At 39.7% G+C, this 22,069-nt stretch overlaps 1 protein-coding gene across 3 annotated transcripts in view; it reads left to right on the top strand.

Annotated features, from left to right (window-relative positions):
* LOC122802711 (cohesin subunit SA-2-like) overlaps positions 1-22,069 on the top strand; it is a 1,740,876-nt gene that overhangs the window by 227,627 nt on the left and 1,491,180 nt on the right. For all 3 annotated transcript variants that reach the window (XM_044072465.1, XM_044072464.1, XM_044072463.1), the window contains exons 3-4: positions 12,137-12,212; positions 15,907-16,059. In XM_044072465.1, the coding sequence (XP_043928400.1) occupies positions 12,137-12,212; positions 15,907-16,059 (229 nt within the window). The remainder of the gene's footprint in view (positions 1-12,136; positions 12,213-15,906; positions 16,060-22,069) is intronic.

Raw genomic sequence — 22,069 nt, 5'->3', positions numbered from 1 at the left:
ATAAATGCTCATATATCCTGTTCTTCAACATCCTTTCCGACGTAGAATGAAGAACAGGAAGTACATTTAGCCAGATATACCAGTTTACTTGAACAACAGTTTCCATTTTCAAATAAATATGACACTTGTTGAGATTATTAATAATGATGTCACGCTCAAGCATTATATAGGAACAATAATGGCATCTACCACAAGGCTTACTACCATATGAGTTTCTCTGTTTTTCACTGGAGTTTCTGGAAACCTCCACCAAGGATTTTATGTTACTAGCTACTTTGGTGGAGAAAATAGGTTTATCACCAAGAACCCGGATTATTCCAGGATTGGTTCTAAAAATATTCCAATTCTTTGACAAAGTTGTTTTAACTTGAGAATAAAGGGGACTAAACTGCACTACACATGCCTGTTGAAAATTGGTGCCAACCCTGGTATTACCAAAATCAACAGTATCAACTGGTTTATGATTGGTGCTACCCAGTAATGGTTTCTACACGGTACCCCATTTGTCACCAACCTCCTGGAGTATTGAATCGATGAAGTTCCCCGGGTAGCCTCACTCTAAAAACATTTTCCTTAAATTCTGAAATTCCAGTATCACGTCTTCTTTTGTAGTGGTCATTGTGGCTATCCTCACTGCCTGCCCCTTTACAATACTTCTTTTCTGGTGGATAGGGTGGTGACTGGTATAGTGCAAATGTGCATTGCAAAATGTATTTTTTCTGTAGATTTTGGAGTGGAACCTATTTGTTCATAGACAATAACGTTTCTATCTGGACAGAACTAAATCCTTCCGCAAGTCAGACCAGCTTTTCATTTCCTTTGGGGGTCCTAGAATGGGAGGTGCAGTATCGAACGTTACTTTGTCTAAATGGCTCAGGGATTGCATTGCCTTCATATATTCACTTACGGAGGGATCGAAGCCTGGCCAAATCAAAGCTCACTCAACTAGGGCTATTGCAGCACCTGTTGCCTTCCACTCTAGGGCCTCCATGGATGACATTTGTGCAGCTGCTATTTGGGCTAAGCCCCACACTTTTATCAAGCATTACAAATTGGGTCTGATCTCCGGGGGAAGACCGGACTTTGGTTCTATGGATGTTCTTCGTGTTTCACTATTGCAGTCATCACATTTGGGTTACCTGCTTGCAGTAGCCCTCAGTCAGCCTGATTATCAAAGTCTTGGTTCCTGCGCTGGTTGTTGTCTCATCTTCTGTGATGTCAGGTAGTCAGGGGTATAAATGTCAGGTAGTCAGGGGTATAAAGCATGCAGCCGACATCATTACATCAGTCTTTCCTGCCATGCAGTGCCCGAAGCAGAAGCAGTTTGCAAGTGCCAGGTGGCCGACTCCTGAAATTTTTGTTTTCGAGTTTCAGAACCAAAGTCTTCAACTAAAGCTAAGTACCCTGTTGGGGAAACTTTTTCTTGCTCTAAACTGATGTCAGTAAAAGTCAATAATTGTATTTCTTGTGGAAAGCAAATACCTCATAAAGATTTTCATTGGTACTATATTCCTTGCCTAGGCCCTGACCACGACTTACCTCGCTGTCGGTTTTGTGCCTTATTTAAACCACAAACTATTCGTCGTCAGTATATTTTCACTTCTAAATATTTTGGTACTTGGTTTAATTATCCAGATATGTCTTCGGTAAGCCACCCGACTACCAGCATTCCTAAAAAATGCAAAGATAAAGACGGAGACAGGCCGCCTAGGTCCAAAGCTGCCAATGATGCTTCTCCTAAGCTAGTCGCCAGTTCGCTAGTACTCAATGAGGCGCTTTCGCAGCCCCTGATACCCGCTACTTCAGATTCACAGGCCCATTCAGAATCCGGTATGCCGCGAAATGCTTCAACTGTGCAACCTGCGGATGTCTCTACCTTGGATGGGTCCGGAGCCGCTGTGGAGGCACCAGCTTCTGAGGGTGTATTCAGGCCTACTGACTTGCATATTAAACTGATGCCATCTTCTTCTTCAAGGCCTAAAACTCGAACCATGCCTAGAAAACTGATGCCCAGACCTCATGGTCAGGCCTCTATACCTAAAAAACAAATGATAAGAATGGCTGAAGACCTTACTACTTTAATCAGGGGAAGCCAACGTTCCCCCTCTAAGAGACCTAGGACTGAATTTGCTTATGATACTTCTGACTAGGATTCTGAAATTTGACTCCTCTGATGACCAGGATTTACCCTTATCCACCTATGAGGGTTCTGATGCAGAGGACTCTATTCCCTTTGCTTCTCCCCAGAGGATTTTTCTTTGGGTGAAATCTTGCATACTCCTTAGGGAGCATTTTCACTGGGAAAGTCAGGATTACTCTGATTCTAAAAAGAGGCTTAGAGATTTCTTACTCCTGCCCCAACACAGGCCTTTAGCTATCCCTCCTGTGCTCGACATTGTTGACGATGCCTTTTTGGAATCTAGCTTGACCCCTGACTCTTCTTTTTAAAAATCCTACTGCTGATCCTGAGACCATTTCACAGGGACCCAAGGGCATTAAGGCTACTACTGCCAAAAATCCTACCCCCTCTGATAGAGATTCCAGGGCCCTGGATAGATGGGGTAAGAAGGTATACAGCTCTGCAACCTTGGCCATCAGGGCCTTGAATTGCCAGTTTCATATGTTAAAGTATCAGCAGCATATTATTGGATTGCTTAAACAGAAAATGATGTTGATTCCTGATTGTGCTGAAAATAAGGATTTACAGGATTTAATGCATTCTGATGAACAGGTTGGAAAACATACTTTGCATTGTGGTTTTGATTTATTAGAGGCATCTTGCAGGGCTGCTATCACCGGGCCTGTACTTAGAAGGCATGCTTGGCTTAAGTAGCAATCTTTGCCAGATCATGTTAAAACTTAATTGCTGGATGCTCCCTTATATCAGGACCGCCTGTTTGGCAACAAAGCAGAAGAAGTTTTTAAAAATATGGAGGAAAAAGCTAATTCTATGCAAACTGTTAAAGATTTCTTACAAGTGCAGCCTCCAAGATTTAGTAGGCATTGGCCCTCAAAAAAATTGGTCCTTTCCTGCCTCTTCCAGGCCTTCTCAGTTCAAACCCAGAATCAGCAGAACAACCAGGCTTCAGTCCCAGGGTACGCACAGGACTAAGCAGTGGGGGGCTCCCACTTCCAAATCAGGGAGTAGTAAGACTCCCCCCTATGGTAAGCTGTCTCAATGACTTAACTTTAAAACTTCCAAGCACTTCTCAACTGATTGCTCCTTTAGGGGGAAAGATTGCTCTGCAGGCAAAAAACTGGGAACTCATTACCCAGGACAAATGGGTTTTAAATATAGTTTCCCAAGGATACAGATTTCACTTCCACATGTTACCAACCCCAAACGGTTGGCCAGATCTACCCCCAGATCAGTGGCAGAGGCTCAAAAGCAAGTACTCTCTCTCTTAAGATTAAAGGCTATTCAGACTGTACCAGATGAGGAAAGGGAACAAGGTTTCTACTCAAGGCTTTTCCTGGTACCCGGAAAAGACAACACGTGGCATCCTGTCCTGGACCTTTCTATCCTAAACACCTTTTTGGTGATTCCAAAATTTAAGATGCTAACTCTTCACCAGTTGCTTCCCATGATAGGCAAAGATGCCTGGTTGGCAACACTGGATTTAAAGGAAGCCTACCTACACATCCCAATCAGGGAATCTTGCAGAAGATACCTACACTTCAAAGCCGGCTGCATGCACTATCAGTTCTCTGCACTGCCCATTGGCTTATCTACTGCGCACAAAGTGCATAGCTCCAGTCATTGCATTTTACAGGCAAAGAAATATTCAAATATATTCATACCTGGACAATTGTCTAATTCAGGCAGAAAGCCAGGACATACTTTTGAATCGTCTGGCATTTGTACAAAAGGTGCTGTCTGGGGTACACCATAAACGAAAAAAAAAATCACAGCTGGCACCCTGCCAACAAATTATATTCCTGGGAGCAAGCTTGAACACAACTTCCCAGATGGCTTTCCTCATGCCAGAGAAACAAATTCATTTGACAACTTACTTCAAATTACTTGCCACAAAAACCCTGCTTATCTGCAAGGCAAATACTGCAAACCTTGGGGTTCATGGCCTCGTGCATTCTACAAATTCCATATGCAAGACTGCATATGAGGAAACTACAATAGTATCTAAAAAGCCTATGGTGTCAACATTCTCAGGATCTAGAAGCAATGATTCCTATCATATCTTGTCTACGGTTAGAATTCCTTTGGTGGACAGAGGCCTGCCACCAAAACAGGGGACTACCATTCACTCTACCCCCTGCCACCCAAACCCTAACAACAGATGCATCAGACTATGCATGGGTGGCTCACCTGGCAGGGAAGTGCATTCAGGGCAAATGGAACCCAAGTCAAATGCACCTGCATATCAATCAAAAAGAAATGTTAGGTGTACAGAATGCTCTGACAGCCTTCAAGGACCACATTCTTCCAGGACAATTAATGGTAAAGACTGACAACACCACTGTTATGTAGTACATAAATGGGGTACCCATTCCTACCCCCTCTGCAGACTAGCCATGGCTCTGTGGAACATTGCCTTGAGCTACTAAGTGCATCTACAGGCTCAATTCCTGCCAGGAAAACTAAATACACTGGCAGACGAACTAAGCAGAAATCTCATGGACCCACACGAGTGGAAACTGGAACCAAAGACTTTCAACATGTTGATAAATAAATAAGGGAGCCCAGGTGTAGACCTGTTTGCCTCCCCAAGAACTACCAATTGGACAAATTCTGCACAAGGACTCCCCACAAACAAGCTTGGAAAGTGGATGCTCTGTCCTTCAGCTGGAAAAATCTATCAGTTTATGCCTTTCCTCCTCTGCCTCTTCTCTCTAAAGTACTACTAAAGATCAAACAGGACAAACCAAGGATGATACTGATTGCACCAGACTGGCCACGCCAACACTGGCACCCCCTCTTGCGCATTGTGTCACAGCTAGCCCCATGGCAGCTACCTCAGACCCCTACCTGTTGTAACAGCAGGAGAGCCAGATTCTGCACCCCCAGCTTCAAACCCTGAACCTAGCAGCTTGGCTAATTACCTAATGTCTCCATTACCATCCCTCAGTAAACAAGTGTTGGATGTCATTTTGAAGGCAAGGAGGCCTAGTACTAGAAAATCTTATGCTGAAAAATGGAAAAGATTCTGTGCCTGGAACCAAACTCAAGGGATGGCCACAGCAGCGTCCAATTTACCTCAGATTCTTCAATACGTAACTGAGATGCTTCACAAGGGCCTTTCCTTTTCCTCCATCAAAATTCACGCCTCAGCCATTTCAGCTCATTACAACACAGAACCACCCCTCTTTTCTCACCCACTGTTTAAGCAGTTTCTCAGAGGGCCAAAAACTTAAGACCACCTAGAAGAACCCTAACTCCAGCCTGGGACCTTAACTTTGTTTTGGAAAAACTCACTCTGCCTCCTTTTGAGCCAGCTGCAAATGCAGAGTTAAAATTCCTTTCTTGGAAAACAGCTTTCCTTTTAGCAATCACTTCATCAAGAAGGGTATCTGAATTACAGGCCCTTATGGCAGTGGAGCCTTTCATCATCTTTCTTGCGGACAGGGTGTCCCTCAGGACCAATCCCTTCTTCATGCCCAAGGTGGTATCCAGTGTGGCTCTTAATCAATCCATTCATTTGCCAACCTTCTTTTCTAATCCACAGAACAAAGGGGAATGAATACTGCACTCCTTAGATGTGCACAGACAACTTAGATTTTACTTGGACAGGACTAAACCTCTAAGGAAATCTGAACAACTGCTGGTGGCATTTGCTGCAGGGACAGAGGGGAAGGATAGGCCATTGCATTCATTTCTGCTATAAGCACCATGGAAAGGCCATTGCATTCATTTCTGCTATAAGCACCATGGAAAACCTATCCCACAGGGGATTAGACCCCATTCAACCAGGGCTGCATCTACTTCTACAGCCTTTCTCAGGAGTGTCCCTACCAGAGACATCCTAGAAGCTGCTACCTGAAGTTCTATACATACCTTCACCAAACATTACCATTTGCCATTTTTCTCTAAATACAGAGCTGACTTTGCCACTCCAGTCTTGCAGGACCTTATAGCTGGTCCTAATGCTATCTAAATTCCTCCTCCCATCCTTAGCTTTGGGAAGCTATCCAAATGTGATGACTGCAACAGTGAAACACGAAGAACATAGTACAGTTGTGTACACTTACCATAAATGTAGATGTTTGAGTGTATTCACTGTTGCAGTCCTAGTTACCTTCCCTCCAGCCCCCTGACTTCTTTTGGCTATACCTCTGTGCTCCTTAACTATGCTTAAAAGCTTTTTGGTGTATTTGCGTATAACCTTGTGTGTATGTATATATATATATATATATATATATATATATATATATATATATATATATATATATATTTTTTTTTTAATTGCTTCCCATTAGGGGGGCACCTGACATCTGGGGCAAGAAAAAGTGATGTAATGGTTTCAGCGGCATGCTTTATACCCGTGACTACCTGACGTCACGGAAGATGAGACAGCAACTGAAGCAGGACCCAAGACTTTGATAATCAGGCTGAGTCATCACACCCTCCCACCGACCCCCTCCTAAGGTTCCTGGTGGATCTTCCGGGTCTTTGTGGTGTGTTAGGGTTTTTGCACAGAGATGGCCTCTGACTTATTCTTCTTCTATATGTTGTATGCAAACTCGATCTGAGGTAACTGAGCAAAGGGCATTGTGGGTAACAGCTTAGCTCAAGAGTTTTGTTGGTGCACGTAAAGCTTGGTATAAGGCCAACTCTGTTCCGAGGGCTCGGAGCCAAACCCATCAGTGATGACTGGAAGAAGATCAACAACTCAGATGGAATGTTATGGTAAGACATAACTTCTTTATAATGAACTAGACAATCCAAGCATCATGCTGAATACCTGAATAAAACCAGGCCCAGTCCCAGAAGCAAACAAACTACCATAAGCAGACTTTAAGCCTACATATGTATTAATTAAAAAAAAATCTGGAAAACAGAAGCTTGTTGAGTTGAAAGGCTTCAGATTAGGGAGGGGAGGCAAAAATCCAGACTCAGATAAATCACAGTACTAATGGTCATTAAGTTTCTTGAGACAGAGAATGCATTTTACAGATATGTTCTTGTTTAAGCCTAGTGGGTGACAGGTATCCAGCTGGAACTGACAACATAATTCTCTTTGCTCGAACATAGAGTTAAAATCATTACTCTAGTGGGTTCACAGATACTAACTGTAAGGCATAAAACACAAAGTGGTTAAAATATGAGGCACTCTGTACTGTGTTTATATAGCATGTTGTTGCCAATTCTTGCTGTTTTTTGGAAGGCGTTGGTTATACTCTTGCATCCTAATTTCCCTACCCCATGGCCAGCCAAGGCTTGGATACACAGATAAAATATCACTTAGCAGCCATACAAGCTGAATGCGTGTACAGTATTCAAGTCTCCACTCACAGGTATAGAGACATGGCCACAATTCCCGCTATTTACATAATGGAAACTTAAACTGTAACAGCACCAAAACACAGATAAGCAGAGAAAATTAAAACAAAATAGCAGCAAAATGTAAGATAAAATAATGGCCAGTAACAGCCACACAAGCAGAATACACAGTCTTCAGCACTCTGTGAGTGGACACTTAAATTCATTATACAGTTATACAGATAAAATATCCCATTACCAAAACCAAGGAGAAAAAATGATGAAAATACAACATGAAGGATCACGTCATCCATTTTTTATTGTAGAAGCACGTCTATAGTGTAGTTTGTTGAACAAACATAAATGTGACTGGGTGTGTAAAGAAAGGTGTGTGCATGTGCCCACACCCCCATAAAATGTAATTTCTGTACCTTTGTAGTTAACCAAGTAAAACTCCAACCCATTACTGCAAGTCCCATATTTCAGGCCAAGATTATTCAATAGTCCTTATGCTCATCTAATATACAGTACACCCAAAGGCATTATTGAAGTCCAAGGACCTATGAAAATGACAGCTGCAGGGAGTCAAGAGCCACGTCTCATCAATGCCAGCTCATTGCTTTATCAGTCTCAAAATCTAAATCATCTCAAAAATCTAAATTATTGCTGCATAGGTAACTTTTTTTTTAAAATCTAAATTATTACTGCATAGGTAACTTTTTTCTTGAGAGTACTTAAACAAGTGACAAAATGACAACCTTTTAAAGAGCTCTCTTGGTGGTCAGGGTACTGACATGGGCCTGTGTGTACTTCAAGACTGTACAGCCGCCTTTCTTAAAACAGTGGATACGTGCAGATTCCTTGAAATGCCCATGGAAAGAAAGAAAGAGTTAAAACTGAACACCTTAAAAATGGTTTAAGAGCAAAGCAAATAAAGACCTGACCATCATATTACCTGCTTGGTCTAAACCCGGATATGTATGTTGCAACTGATGGCTGACAACCCTTACGGTATGTGTTATTTTGGTAAGGTCCCCAAGTGATACTGGTTTTGAGTTTGCTTCATTAGCTGCCATTGACAGATTGACTTCCTAAATCTTTTGTAGTTCTGCTGACTAGAAACCATGTTTTACATGCACCCCCAGCACACAGCAGCTATACAGTTCGCATCTCTTTTTTTTTGTACAAGAAAACATATTTAACAGCATCACATGGGACTGCAGTTAATAGCGTCTAGATTTTGGGGCTCCAGAGTTTCTTGCACTGCATCACTGTTAAACCTGTCTGCAGGATGTGCACAGAGTTCCTTACGACTCTGTTTTTATATTAGATGGATTAAAGCGACAGCCTGTATTTACTATCCGTGTATAGTTTACACTTATTAATAAAACATTGTCGTGTTCTGTGATTATCTGCTGCAGAGTGGTAAGAACAAATTCACAGCAGAACAGTGAAAACTCTCACTTTTTATGAAATTGGCAAAAAAAGGCCAGTCTTCAAAGAAGTACCACCTCAATCTCCCACAGGAATCCTAGGCATTGTTAGAAATAAACCTCCATCACCATGAAAGAATTTAGGATAACTAGTTTAAAAGACACATCTCAAAATCTGTGGTCCCAGAAAAAAGATACAAATGCATGTTGATTAAGTACTGACGTTCTGCATTTCAGCAGTGTTCTAGCCAAGCAAAAATATGAATTAGTTACTTATTGATTTTACTTTTTCTGACTGCTGCTGAGCTTATATATAAACAGCATAAGTTCAAAAAAAGTAACGTATTAAACAGTTTCTTGACAGTTGCCAAACATGTCATTTTGTCTGTCACAGTCACCATTGTATTCCTCTAAGGGTTGGCAGATGAGTGCATCTTTTTACCCTTTCAAGGAATGTGAAATGTGTTCATATCAAATCAGTGGAATGTTTGAAGCTGTTTTGCCTCCGTTGCTTAGATAAGCATTAAGTAATGTCTGTTGTGAAAGGATATATCCCAGACGCACTTTGGCTTCCAGTTTGCACACACAGAAACTGAGGAGAATTTTTCATTTAGTTTATAAGAGTTTCCAGTGCATGCTTGACAGGAGGTAACCGTTATGATAGTGAAAAAATAATAGTAAGGTGGGATTTAATGGAAAGGACTACGGGAAAACTTCAGGTAAGCAAGTATCTATTCTTCTTCTTCTTCTGGCTTTTCCCAGTTAGGGGTCGCCACAGCAGATCACCTGTCTGCTCATGATTGGCAGTAGCGTTTTACAGTGTCGAGTTGCCAGCCCGGCGCCTAACCTTCCACTGAAGGCACACACATGCACACACTCACACCTAGGGCCAATTTAGTGTGTCCAATCCACCTACAGCATGTTTTTGGGATGTGGGAAGAAACCGGAGCACCCCGAGGAAACCCACGCGACCACAGGGAGGACATGCAGACTCCGCACAGAAAACACCCCAGCCGAGGATCGAACCGGAGAATCTCTTGCTGTGATAACCACATGTTAATGCTAACCACTGCACTACCATGGTCACCCAGGTAAGCAAGTATCTATAATGCAGATTATTTTCTTTGTTTCCTTTCTGGTTCAAACAATAGCAGTTGAGTTTGGTGTGAATTTAAATGGGTGATTGTAATGTGTGTCACACATGCTGGATAGATGTGTCTTACTTTACAGCTTTCTTTGCAGTTTTGTAAGCACTTCAGATTTAGTCATATGTTTAGACGTGATACATTTAAGTCATTGTTAGAATTCTTTTTACAGCATCAGCAATTCAGCATGCTGCACGTAAGCATTGACATAAGGAAGGTCAGAAGGCAGTGAGTTCTGTCCTGGCACCAGCCATATTTGGTTCATATTCCTGTACTAACTGTACAGTGTAACATGTCTGATGTACTGCCCTTCTGATGAGTTATAAAACTAATTTTCTACTACCTTGAGTTTTGGTGATGTGCATAGATAATAAAAATCCCTTGGCACTATTTGATGAAGACGACTGATGTTTCTCCATGTCCATTGAACTAAGTTTGCTCAGCAAAATGAAATGAACTCGAATGAGTAAAAATACTTAATCACTGGGTAAAGCAACTTACAAAGTCTGCAACTATGCAATGTCTGCAACTGAATTTATCCTGTTGGAGTCATTCTTTTTATCTCTAAAACTGAAAACTTAAACAAATGCAGTCTGTTTTTCTTCTAAAAAGTGTAGAAGTGTTGCTGAGATGGTTAGTAGAAAGCTCCATTTCTTTTAATTAGCTTCAATGACAGTGGATATAGCATTGATAGTAAGCCAGAGGAACCAAATTATTTTATGTGATGTTTAGTTCTTAACACTAAATATTATGAAGGTTGTACATCATGTAAGTTGCAAAATAAATAAATACAGTTTTAGAAATGACAAATAATATGGTCATTACTGTGAAATGTTTCTGTATGTAATCTCAATTAGGATACTACTTTAATATTCATAGAACAAGAAGAGAGGCATTAGTTGGGTCATTTAGATACCCTGTGTTGTACTAGTTTTTTGTGCAATTCCACCATAGTAAATAGCTAATTAGACTTGTCAGCCACTTTGATATGGGCTGAAGTACATTCCCTTTACCGAGCACCATACCAAAGAGCATCCTAAAAAGTTTTTTTTTTAAAATCTGATGTGTAGGATATCTTCTCATTATATTGTCCTGCAGAGACGAGACTGTATTAAGTTGTTGTTCTGTCTTTCGGCTTTTCCCAGTTAGGGGTCGCCACAGCGGAACTCCAGTCCGCTAATGATTGGCAGTAGATTTTTACGTGCCGAGTTGCCGGCCCTGACGCACAACCTTCAACGAAGGTACGCCCGCCCATTCACGCATGTCTCCACACAGAAGACGCTCTGAGAATCGAACAGGACAACGTCTTACTGTGAGGCGACAACGCTACCGTAGCACCACCACCGCAGTGTGTATTGAGTATGTTTGAATATGTGCACAGCAGCCTATAAGGGACTGCCTTAAAGGTGAATGTACATGTCGGGAGATGCTGGGCTTAAGAATGGCCAATGAATCCCTCAAGAACATTTTGATATTTAAAGCTAGCTGAGATCAAACTCCCCAAGATTCAGATGCCTGAAGCACAAGATGCTGAGGGACAGAATGCCAGTAACTATTTCCCATGGAAAATGACTGCCAGTGCACTTTCTGTGTGTCCAGCAGCTGTGTTGTCATTGTGTAGGGTGATTCTCCCTTGTCTGGGTTTGTGTGACCATAAGTTTGGAGGATGTAGAGGGCTTGTCACCATCAAGTGGGGTACTGGGGCTTGCCCCCCCCTCAAAAAACTATTTTTTTAAAGTTTTCACTATTTTAATATTTCAGGCATTTATGTTTGGCATTGTGGTTCCTTGGTATTTCTTAAGTCAGTATTTCATAAGGAGCCCTTTGAGTTAAACAGAATTTCTCCTTTTTAAACATGGTTCACTGGTGTAATATGGAGTTGCATTTTCAATCCACTTTTATACATTGTTCTGACATGACTTTGGCACTTACAGCTATCCAAGACTGAAACTTGTTAATTAGTGTTACGGGGATGGATGTAATCAAACTGGAGTGGATACGAATCCTAAAAAAAAAATTTTTTTGTGGTCACTAAGTTTAACTGTAAAAAAAAAAAAAAAAATAGCTTGATTAAAAGTGAAAACATTATTGCAACTGTGTTTACTCTGTTTTTGTTGCAGAGAAAATGAACTTACTCCAAGATCTGTGGTACAGGATGGAAAGTGGCAACTTAATATAAGTTCACTGAAAACGCCCGTGAGTAGAGTATTTGAGAGTAAATGTTTACTTGGCTGTAGGCCTAAGCTACTTAACATACTACATATATGCAGTTATTCCTGGTAAGAATTTAGTTTTTGAGATATGCTGTCCACCATTAGAGTGAAGTGTGTGTGTGTGTGTGTGTGTGTGTGTGTGTGTGTGTGTGTGTGTGTGTGTGTGTGTTCCATGCATTTTTTCAAACTTTCAGCTGGTCAAAGGATTTTCAAGAGTTAGAAGTGATCAAATCCATGTTTTGTCAAGTGAATGAATAATTGTGGCATAAAATATCAAAAGATAGGTTAAGTGGGAGTGGGTAGTCATGCTGAAACTTTCATTTCTAACAAAAGATTCAGGGTTGAGTGAGTGTGTGAGTGTGTGTGTGTGAGAGAGAGAGAGAGACAGTGTGTGAGTGAGTGAGTGTGTGCCTTTGTTTACAGGCAGGGTTAGATTAAGGACTTGGAGAGGGGACGTGTGTGTGTGTGTGTGTGTGTGTGTGTGTGTGTGTGTGTGAGTGAGTGAGTGTGTGTGTGTGTGTGTGTGTGTGTGTGTGTGTGTGTGTGTGTGTGTACCTTTTTAAAAGTATTGTTAGGAAAAGAGGAACCCCAGCTGTACTTATTAGGGGACCAAACACCCTTTTCCTAACAGTATCGCTATGCAGACAGACTATGTCTGTAAGCAAGTGGTAATTTTTTTTGTTCCCCCAGTCACAAAAACAGATGTGGTTGGTATAGTGATATGAGGAGATTGCCTTTCAAGTAAAGGTAAGTTTGACTATATAATCTGATTAAATGTATCCTGACAAATTGTGAATGGGACCAACAGTACTTTTTTACCTACTTACTGTAATTTGACCTCTTTTTAATATATATTATGGACATGTTTAAACTAAATAATATATTTCTCCTCCTCTTTTTTGGCTGTAGCATTTAGCCTCATCTGTATATCTGTTCTCAATTCCGTGCTGTGTAATTCATTTGTATTGCCCATACTTTACACTTCATTGATAATAGCTTTGTGCACTGTTATTGCACAATGGCTGAAAAAGTACACTTGTCTTCCACCCCATTCACCTTCTGAGAACAAAGCATATTAATAATGTAATACTGTTAAGTGTTGTATCACAAGTGATGAAGCCACAAGGGAAATATGTGAGTACATAGCCTTTCAACTGTAGAAGATAGCAACAGTAACGTTACCTCTACAGTTTACACACCCCATTTTCCTGTGGTACGTTTCAGTGGCACATATCCAAAAGTGTGCATCTTTGACAAACTTCACATACTGTTTTTGATATCAGATTTGTTAAATCCATTTATAGCTTTCAGAATTCTAACAAACACACACATGCATATTTGCATATATTACACAGTTACACACTGACACTGCAGGGGGTGCATACTCACTGTACTTCTGTCTGTATTTCTTACCCATCCTGTCCCCAAATGCAGATGTGTATTATCCCGCACTGTCTGTTTAAAAGTGACATGACTACACTCAGTCAGGCCAAACACTGTCAGATGTGGATTTGTAAAAGTTGTGTTTACAATACAACATAAATGCTTAATATGCTTCTGGTACCATCATTTACTGAATATGCTCCAGTAGTATGACGATCATTCAGTTTGATATAACAGGGCTACTTTATGAGTAATTTATGTATTGTTTATTTAGTTGCAAAGTATAAAAGTACAAAATATACATTTTTTATTAGACAAAATTATCAGTGTCACATCTCTCATTTTGTAGCCAGCTGGGGGTAGAAAATCTTTTGAACTTGTGTTGCCATGGGATTTAAAGTTATTCACCTGTGTTGCCATGGAATTTAAAGTTATTCATGTTTGGCTGATGAAAGTAAGCATGAACTTTGTTTTGCTATTTCATTTCACTCCCATTTTCAGAAAAAAATACATTATAGAAAATTAAGTGCTGAATGGGTTTGAATTCACAGAGCACTGTTGCTCTGGTGCTTTACATTGATTAGCTAAGAAATAAGGAAAATGTTTGATGTCTTTGTCATTATAGATAAAGCGCAAAACTATTAGGTGTGTGTGTGTGTGTGCTTGTGTGTGCGTGCGTGTGTGTGTGTGTGCACGCGCGCAGGAGCGGGTTCTTGCATGTGCGTGCACCTGTTTAAAACCACACACACATATGGATATGAAACAGCAGCATTTACATGAGGTTGCATGCTGAATAACTTTATGCTGTTATCCTGTTTACTTGTAAAAATACTCACGTTTTTACTTTTATGCTGTTGTTTTCTTTGTGCTTTACAGGTATGCAGAAAGCAAATGAGCTACAAAAATAATGATTTTGTAGATATGTATACTGTTCGTGCCGAATAGTTTAGTGCTAACAAAACAAAAACTCCTGTTTTACGTTTTTAAATTATTGAATTTTAGATATGGTGACTATAACTGCTTTAACCAAAAATATTTAAATCAGTTTTTAGAAGCACATAATTAATGATGTAGGCAAAATATTTGTTTATCACTAGAGTGATTCAGATGGGAGAGGTACAACTTTCCAGAGACAGTCTGGCCAATTCAGAAAAGTTAACGGGTACACCTTGTAATAACAACTTTTGATTCAGAGACAGCCCTACCATGGTGCTGCAACATGAGGGTGTGTAACAGTATGGTGGGCTGCCTGCGTGGCTGTGATAAATGCTAATGAGTCATTCTGGGCAGAGAACATATGCTAATTAGACATGTGCTCTCCCTCAGAGCTGCCAGCTGGAAGGCATTTGTGCAGCTGAGCCATTCACAGAATGGCTTGGCTCCTTAACTTAGCATGACCTCTCCTGGCTGCTAATAGTAATGAAAATGGTCAAAAGGCCGTATTCTTACAGTGCTGGAGAGTTTAATGGTCAGGAAATGTTAAGGTGTGTGTTAGTGCATCTGAGTGTGTGAGGGGTTGCATTTATAAGTGTGTGTGTAAGAGTATTTCTGTGTCTACCTGCCTAGGAGCAAACAGGAGGTTAGGCAGGGAGTAGGTGAGGTGTGTGTACACACACACGTGTGTGTGTGTGTGTGTGTGTGTGTGTGTGTGTGTGTGTATGTATGTGTGTGTGTGTGTGTGTGTGTGTGTGTGTGTGTGTGTGTGTGTGTGTGTGTGTGTGTGTGTGTGTGTGTGTGTGTGTGTGCGTGCGCCCGCATGCATGTGTGTGTGTTTGGAAATGATTCATTGCAGTTTTTGTCCCTTATCTCCTACATACATAATATAACTCTGTGAGGCTGTGTAGTGTCATGGAAGAAGAATAACTTCATAACTTGAAGCTGTCTCTTTTCTTTAAGGTTGTATTAGTTTGGAGTTATAACTTTTAAATACAAGGGTGTTTCCTGTGAAAATTGCATCCTCTTGTTTCTTGTTAGTATGATGTACCGATTTGGCAAAATGCTGACTTCATAATTTAAGTACAGTCAGCAGCGATTAGATTATTTGATATTTAGTGAAATGTTATATGTCCTGTAGACAGGTACTGAGGTGCTGATTTGAAAAATAGAAATGTCAGAAGTTGTATGGGTCCTTGCTAACTGTCACTCAAGACCATTTATATGTATGCTGTTGCAGATAAGTGTTACTCTAGCTATGGCACTATGTTGACATTTTAGTCCTATTACAGCACTATTAAATTATTAGTGACTCATTTGAAAAATAGATGTGTTTATTGATTTTACATTATGTCTTCTAGAAACTGAAGCGGAAAATAAGAAAACAGTCTGAAAACAGAAGACATTCTAGCAGTCCAAGAAGAGCCTGTCTTCCCCATGATCACCTAAGAAATGGAGATGTGGAAGCTGTTACATTATATGAGGTCATCAGCATGGGTAAAAGCGCCATGCAGGTAACTTTCAAACCTGTATTGTTTAATTATCTTGTTAAGAAGAAGCTGTGTCCTCAGTGGATTCTTTGATCACTGTGTCTGTGCAAGACACTTACTTTGTAAATGCAATGTCACTGTCAGGTGGAGATGGACTTGTTGCTGGAATTTTTGGGAATGTCTATCTATCTATCTATCTATCTATCTATCTATCTATCTATCTATCTATCTTTGTTTACCAGGAAAGTCCGACTGGGTAATTCTCACATTTAGCAGAGACCCAGGGAGAAACGCTCCACTTGCTTACATTGCATTACACTAAGTTCCAATCAAACACAGAGGAGTTACATTTCTATTTACATTTATACACAAACAGTAGTTAAATTTATACACGTACATTGTAAGATTTTACAGAGGTGAAAGTTACTAAAGAGAAAGCACACATGCAGCTTAGTGGATTGTACAGGCAGCAGTTATGTATAAAAATTGTTTTGTCATTTCAGTAAGAGGTTGACAATATTAACTTTACAGAGAGGATTTGGATAGTCTCATACAGTGACAAAGTTTTAACCCTGTGATGAGCATGTACCGGACCAGAATTGGATAAAATGCTGTTTAAATTGTGGTTTAAAACTACTGAGTTTGTCGGCGAGTTTTATTTGCATTGGGATTGACATTATTTGTTTATTTTTTTGTTTGCTGCTTTGCCTGCATTTTGTAGTCCGGGAATAATGCCACAGAAGTATTGTTGTAAAATTACAATTTACTTTTTAGCAGCATTTCAGATTGTTACAACAGCTGGACTTTTTACATTTTATTTGCTTTGTTATTGTTGTGTGAGAATATTTCCGTGGTGGTGCAGTGGTAGTCTTGTTGCCTCACAGCAAGAGGTTCTGCTGTTCGATTCTCAGCTGGAGTGCAGGGAGTGCCTTCTGTGTGGAGTCTGCATGTCCTCCCCGCAGTTGGGTGGGCATTCGAAAGACATGCGTAAATGGCGTGCCTTCGTTGAAGGTTGTATGTCGAGCTGGCACCTCGGCGTTCGTCAAAATCTACTGCCAATCATTAGCAGACTGGAGTTGCGCTGTGGCGACCTAACCTGGAAAAGCCAAAAGACAACAACCTTGTGTGAGAATGCTTATGTTAATGATGCTTACAAATGAAAATTGTGAGATACAAGTCCCTTTTTATTGTAAATATAAGGTTATCTACTTGCTTTGTGCATTTGCTCGTGTATATAGAGATTTGCAATACAGTTACATGCAAAAACTATTTTTTTAATTTTCTAACTCTGGCAAGACTGGAAACTTCTGAGGCTGAATGACGTCTGTGCTGTTACTTTGCAATATTCAGTTCTAAAACATTCTTATCTACAAGCCATTATACCCATTTTAGTTACATAAAATGCGTCTGCCACTTCTGTACAAATAAGTTGATAAAGAAAAATAACGAGTTCTTTTGAAAATATTAATTTTGTTTCATACTGAGCATTGTTTGAAGTAGCAATTGTTATCTTAAACTCTGAGTTGATTGTCATTACTTCCCCTCTAAATAGCGAATCCTTAGTATTGGAGATATATGAATGACTTTAACACATTGTTTTATTGCCTTTTTTGTAAATAACATATTTTAAAATCTCATGCTACAAGTGGGAACCCAAGCATTATAATGCATGTTATATTACCTCATGTATACTGTACTGTTTGTAAACATTTTTATGGTGTATGTAACACTTTGTGGAGCTTTTCTTCCTGGGCCTTTTCTGAAAAAGGACGCAAACTCAGTCAGACATTCCTGGTCAACAAATGTCAAATGATGATGTCTTTCAGTTTGTCTCGGTTAGGGGTAGCTACAGCGAATCACTGATCCGTAGATTGAATGGCAATCATGTTTTACTGTGTCAAGTTGCCAGCCCGGTGCCCAACCTTCAAAGGCATGCTTGCACGCGTGCGCACACACACATATACACACGCACCTACCTGCATGTCTTTTAAAACTCACTTGACTGCAGGGAGGACATGCAGACTTTGTTCAGAAGGCACACCAGCCGAGAATCGAACAGGAGAGCCTCTTGCTGTGAGGCAACAATGCTAACTGCTGCACCACCGCTGCCATAACAAATGTGAAATAAATAAATAAATAAAATAAAATTGAATTAGCTTTCTTTCTAGAAGTACATTTTGAGATAATTCACATGTATCAGTCTTTTAGAAGAATTTTTTGAGATACTTCACAGCTTTAATTGGTGATGGCTCATGGGTTAATGTTGATATGGAAGTTACAAGCATCGATTTTAGAAACACTCTGAATTGACTTAAAGTTCATTAAACCTTAGCAAGTTATGTTGAGTTGTGAACTAGAAGATTTCAAAGATCTCTAAACATATCCAAAGGATAATGAAAGCAAATTACTGTTCTTAAATAGGAATAGTAAGAACTGAAGTGCAGGGACATGAAAGGAGCTTCAGCAAGGAAATGCTACATACTGGTTTGATGATAAAGATGGCTGAAGTTCTAAAAGTTAACTTTGTTTCACAGACCATTATAAGTAATGATTGCCTCAGTGGGAGAAGGCCTGGGCATAGGCTTTGGATGACTTTTCTTTGTGTGGTGTGGCAGAGAAGCTTTGTTCTGATGTATTATGAAGCAGTGGACTAAACAAGATCTAGCCAGTGTCAGCAGAAGGACAGATGGGGGGGGGGATAGCATTCCAGACCCACTCTTACTCTCAGTGCATTGCTTTGTAGCAAATGGGGGGCTGTAGAGCAGCATAGTGCTGGTCTCCCCAAAAATAGCAAACATTTTATCATGATTACACCTAACCTTTATCCAAAGTTTCTGAAAGAATAATTATCTGAAGTTAGTATTTTATACAGGCATAAAATGTTCCATACTTCCATTTTGGGGTAGTTGCACCACCCCAAATGCATTGTTATTTATTATGCTTCTAATATGTGTACCTTTACTTAAGGAACAGAAAATATTTGCTTGCTCATAAAATCAGACATTTGCCTTTTCTTTATTTTGCAACTTTGGAATGGAAAAACAGAATTTCCAATCACTATGCTCATTTTCTCCTGATCCGACCATTAGCGTTTTGGCCGAACCTCTGTAATCCAGAGGACTGGATGAGTAATCTTACTCTTGCAGGTTGCTGTTGATTTCACTGAACTGTTTTTCAGAAAGAGACCTCCAAACAGAGCCTTTATAAGTAACTGAGTATAGGTTTTGTGAGTTACCCTAATCTACAAGGCATTTTATTTTAGCCATCCCTTTCTGAGCAAACCATTGTCCCAACAGTCTGATGTTATGGTTATATCAAACTGGGGTATTCAGTTCAGTAGCTTTAATTGTGACCAAGTAAGTGACCAGGTAGCTAATTTTATTAAAACAATGAAGAGGTAGAAAAGATGAGTGCTCAAAAAATCACTTCAGCTATCTAGAGTAGTGATAGTAGCACGGCTGTATGTTTTATTCTGCACTTTGATCAAAAAGATTCGCTGTCCATTGAGAATATCTTCCAGCAGCACTGAACTCTAGAAGATCCAGGGCTACAGCACTTTGTTGCATTTACCTTTTCACATTAGCTTTGTTGGCATAGATAGATGAAATCATCATCATCATAATCAACCCCCTTTTACCATTTTTTTTACATGGGGTTGGGGTGTCATGACAACTTTCGCAGTCTCTCTCCTCCTTGCCATCACATCTTCCACTTCCAAGCTGTATCCCATCAGTGAACCTACATTGAGTATAGCAATTTTTAGTTCATGTTTAGCAGGTCGATTGGTTTTACGTCCAGCTTTCTCTACTATCAAGGTAACATCTGTGACATTGGCCGGCCAGTAGCTTATAGACCCAGGGCTGCTGGACTTTGACAGGCACACACTGGACAATAGGAGCACATACATCCCTCTCACCATTAGCATGGGTCCCTGGCATAAGCTAGGTCCTCGACCCACTTATCACTTGCAGATACCCATGTCCATATCGCAACATTAGTCAGCATAATCATATCAGTAGCACGCAGACGAACATAGACAAAAAGTCTTTGTAACCAGTTCTTTACTAGCCAAAATTGATAATGTAGTGCTGACATCATGCCCTATGTCTGACCACAATGCCATCACCTTCATAATACTGACCCCTTAAACTTCTGCCGAAGACTACCTACTTGTAATAATGGAGAGGTTTCAGGTATTATCCAATGGGGCACTTTAAAGGCAGTCTGATATGGTAAACTCAAAAGTTGGTATATAAATAAAAGGAAAGAGTGGGATAAAAAAGCTGGTAGACATACAAAAAGAAATGGATGAATTAAAACTAAAACTTACAGCAAATGACAAATCTGCATTAGCTGACATATGTAAACTGAACAAGCAATATTAGGATATCATGCAGCATAAAATATCAATTAATCTGGACAAAATCAGATTACAGTTCTACTCAATTAATCCCAAAAGTATGCACAGGATTGCAATTAGATCTAAACATTTAAATGAAAAAGGGTACTTGAGTATTATTGCAAAGACATTTCAAACCTGTCATCATTTATTCATGTTATTGAGAAAGGAGTCATTACAATAATATGTAGGTACCGAAAAAAGTATCTCCCCAGATGATTTTTAGAAATGTTGTCAAAGTAGTCTCTTTCTCTCATTCCTGCTTGCACGCACACGCACACACACACACACACACACACACACACACACACACACACGCACATGCACACGCACACACACACACACACACACACACACACGTACGTTCATTTTTAACATTTATCTGGATCAGTTGTAACAAGAATTGCGTGCAAATCGTTCCATGATATAATCTGAATAAACTACATATTTTATAGTGTTTTAAGTGAAATACCAAGGTAGTTCTCCCATTCTTCACAGTACTAGGGAGACTGAAAATTGTTCGTAGTTACATTTGGTGGTAGGGAGCCCTATGTCTGGCTTAACACCCTTGAATTCGATCGGTGAAATTCTTCAAAATAGAGAGCTTAAGTAGTCAAACTATAATGAAAGAGCCAAAAAACTAAATGTGCATTAAACATTGGTTTAAATATTCTGCATTTTTTGTTAGGTCCCTGAATAATTCATTGCTGTCACATTTAAGTTGTAAGTTAATAGGGCTACTCCTGCTATCAGTTTCCTGTTTAAGTCCGATGAGTACTACATGGAGGAAATTTAGGCGCGATTATGGGAAAATACATACGAAGTTCAAAATTGCAGGATCTTGGAAAATTCCCCTTTCTCTGAGTTACAGCGATCTTGAAATAACGGAAAAGGTTTTCGAGTTAAAACACTCGTTTCAGTCTAAAGGTGATTGTATTCGGTCCTGGTTGCTTTAATATAGTTTTCTAAATGTCAGGGAATGCAGTTCTTTTGCATTAAAATGACAACTGCAGTAGTAACTGTTTTGGATCATGGTTGCGATAGTACGTAAGTATCGAAAAAGTCATGTAAAAGGAATCATGTACACTAGATTACAGATCTAAAAAATATCTCATTATGTTTTAAAAACCATTACAAGAATATTAATAATAATAACTCATCTACAAGTGATAAAAGTATAGATGGCTTTCTTCCTAATAATATTCAAAAGAAGTTATCCAAACTCAATTTTAATAGTATAGATAAACCCTTTTCCTTTAAAGAATTAAAGGAACAAATAAAAACATCTTAAGACAAAAAAGGCACCAGGGCTGGAAGGTCTAATTCCAGAATTTTACAAACTCTTAACCTGATAACATCTTGAAAATCTTGCATTCCAAGAAGTTAAAACTATAGCAAGCATCCTTCCCTCATGGAAATATTCTATCATCTCTCCCATCCTAAAACCAAATAAAGAACCCAACCTTTGCACATCATTCAGGCCAATTTCTTTGCTTAACATTGACTACAAGATGTTCATGTCTGTCTTAACAGACAGATTAAATAATATTTTTTCAGTATTAATTCATGAAGTCCAAACCGGGTTTATCAAAAACAGAAAGGTAAAGGACAATGTAATTAGATTGCTGTCCTTAG

The sequence above is a fragment of the Protopterus annectens genome, chromosome 5.part0, assembly GCF_019279795.1.
Source record: "Protopterus annectens isolate FY-2018-M chromosome 5.part0, PAN1.0, whole genome shotgun sequence".
Classification (NCBI taxonomy): Eukaryota; Metazoa; Chordata; order Ceratodontiformes; family Protopteridae; genus Protopterus; species Protopterus annectens.
This window is presented reverse-complemented; position numbering and strand designations above follow the sequence as displayed.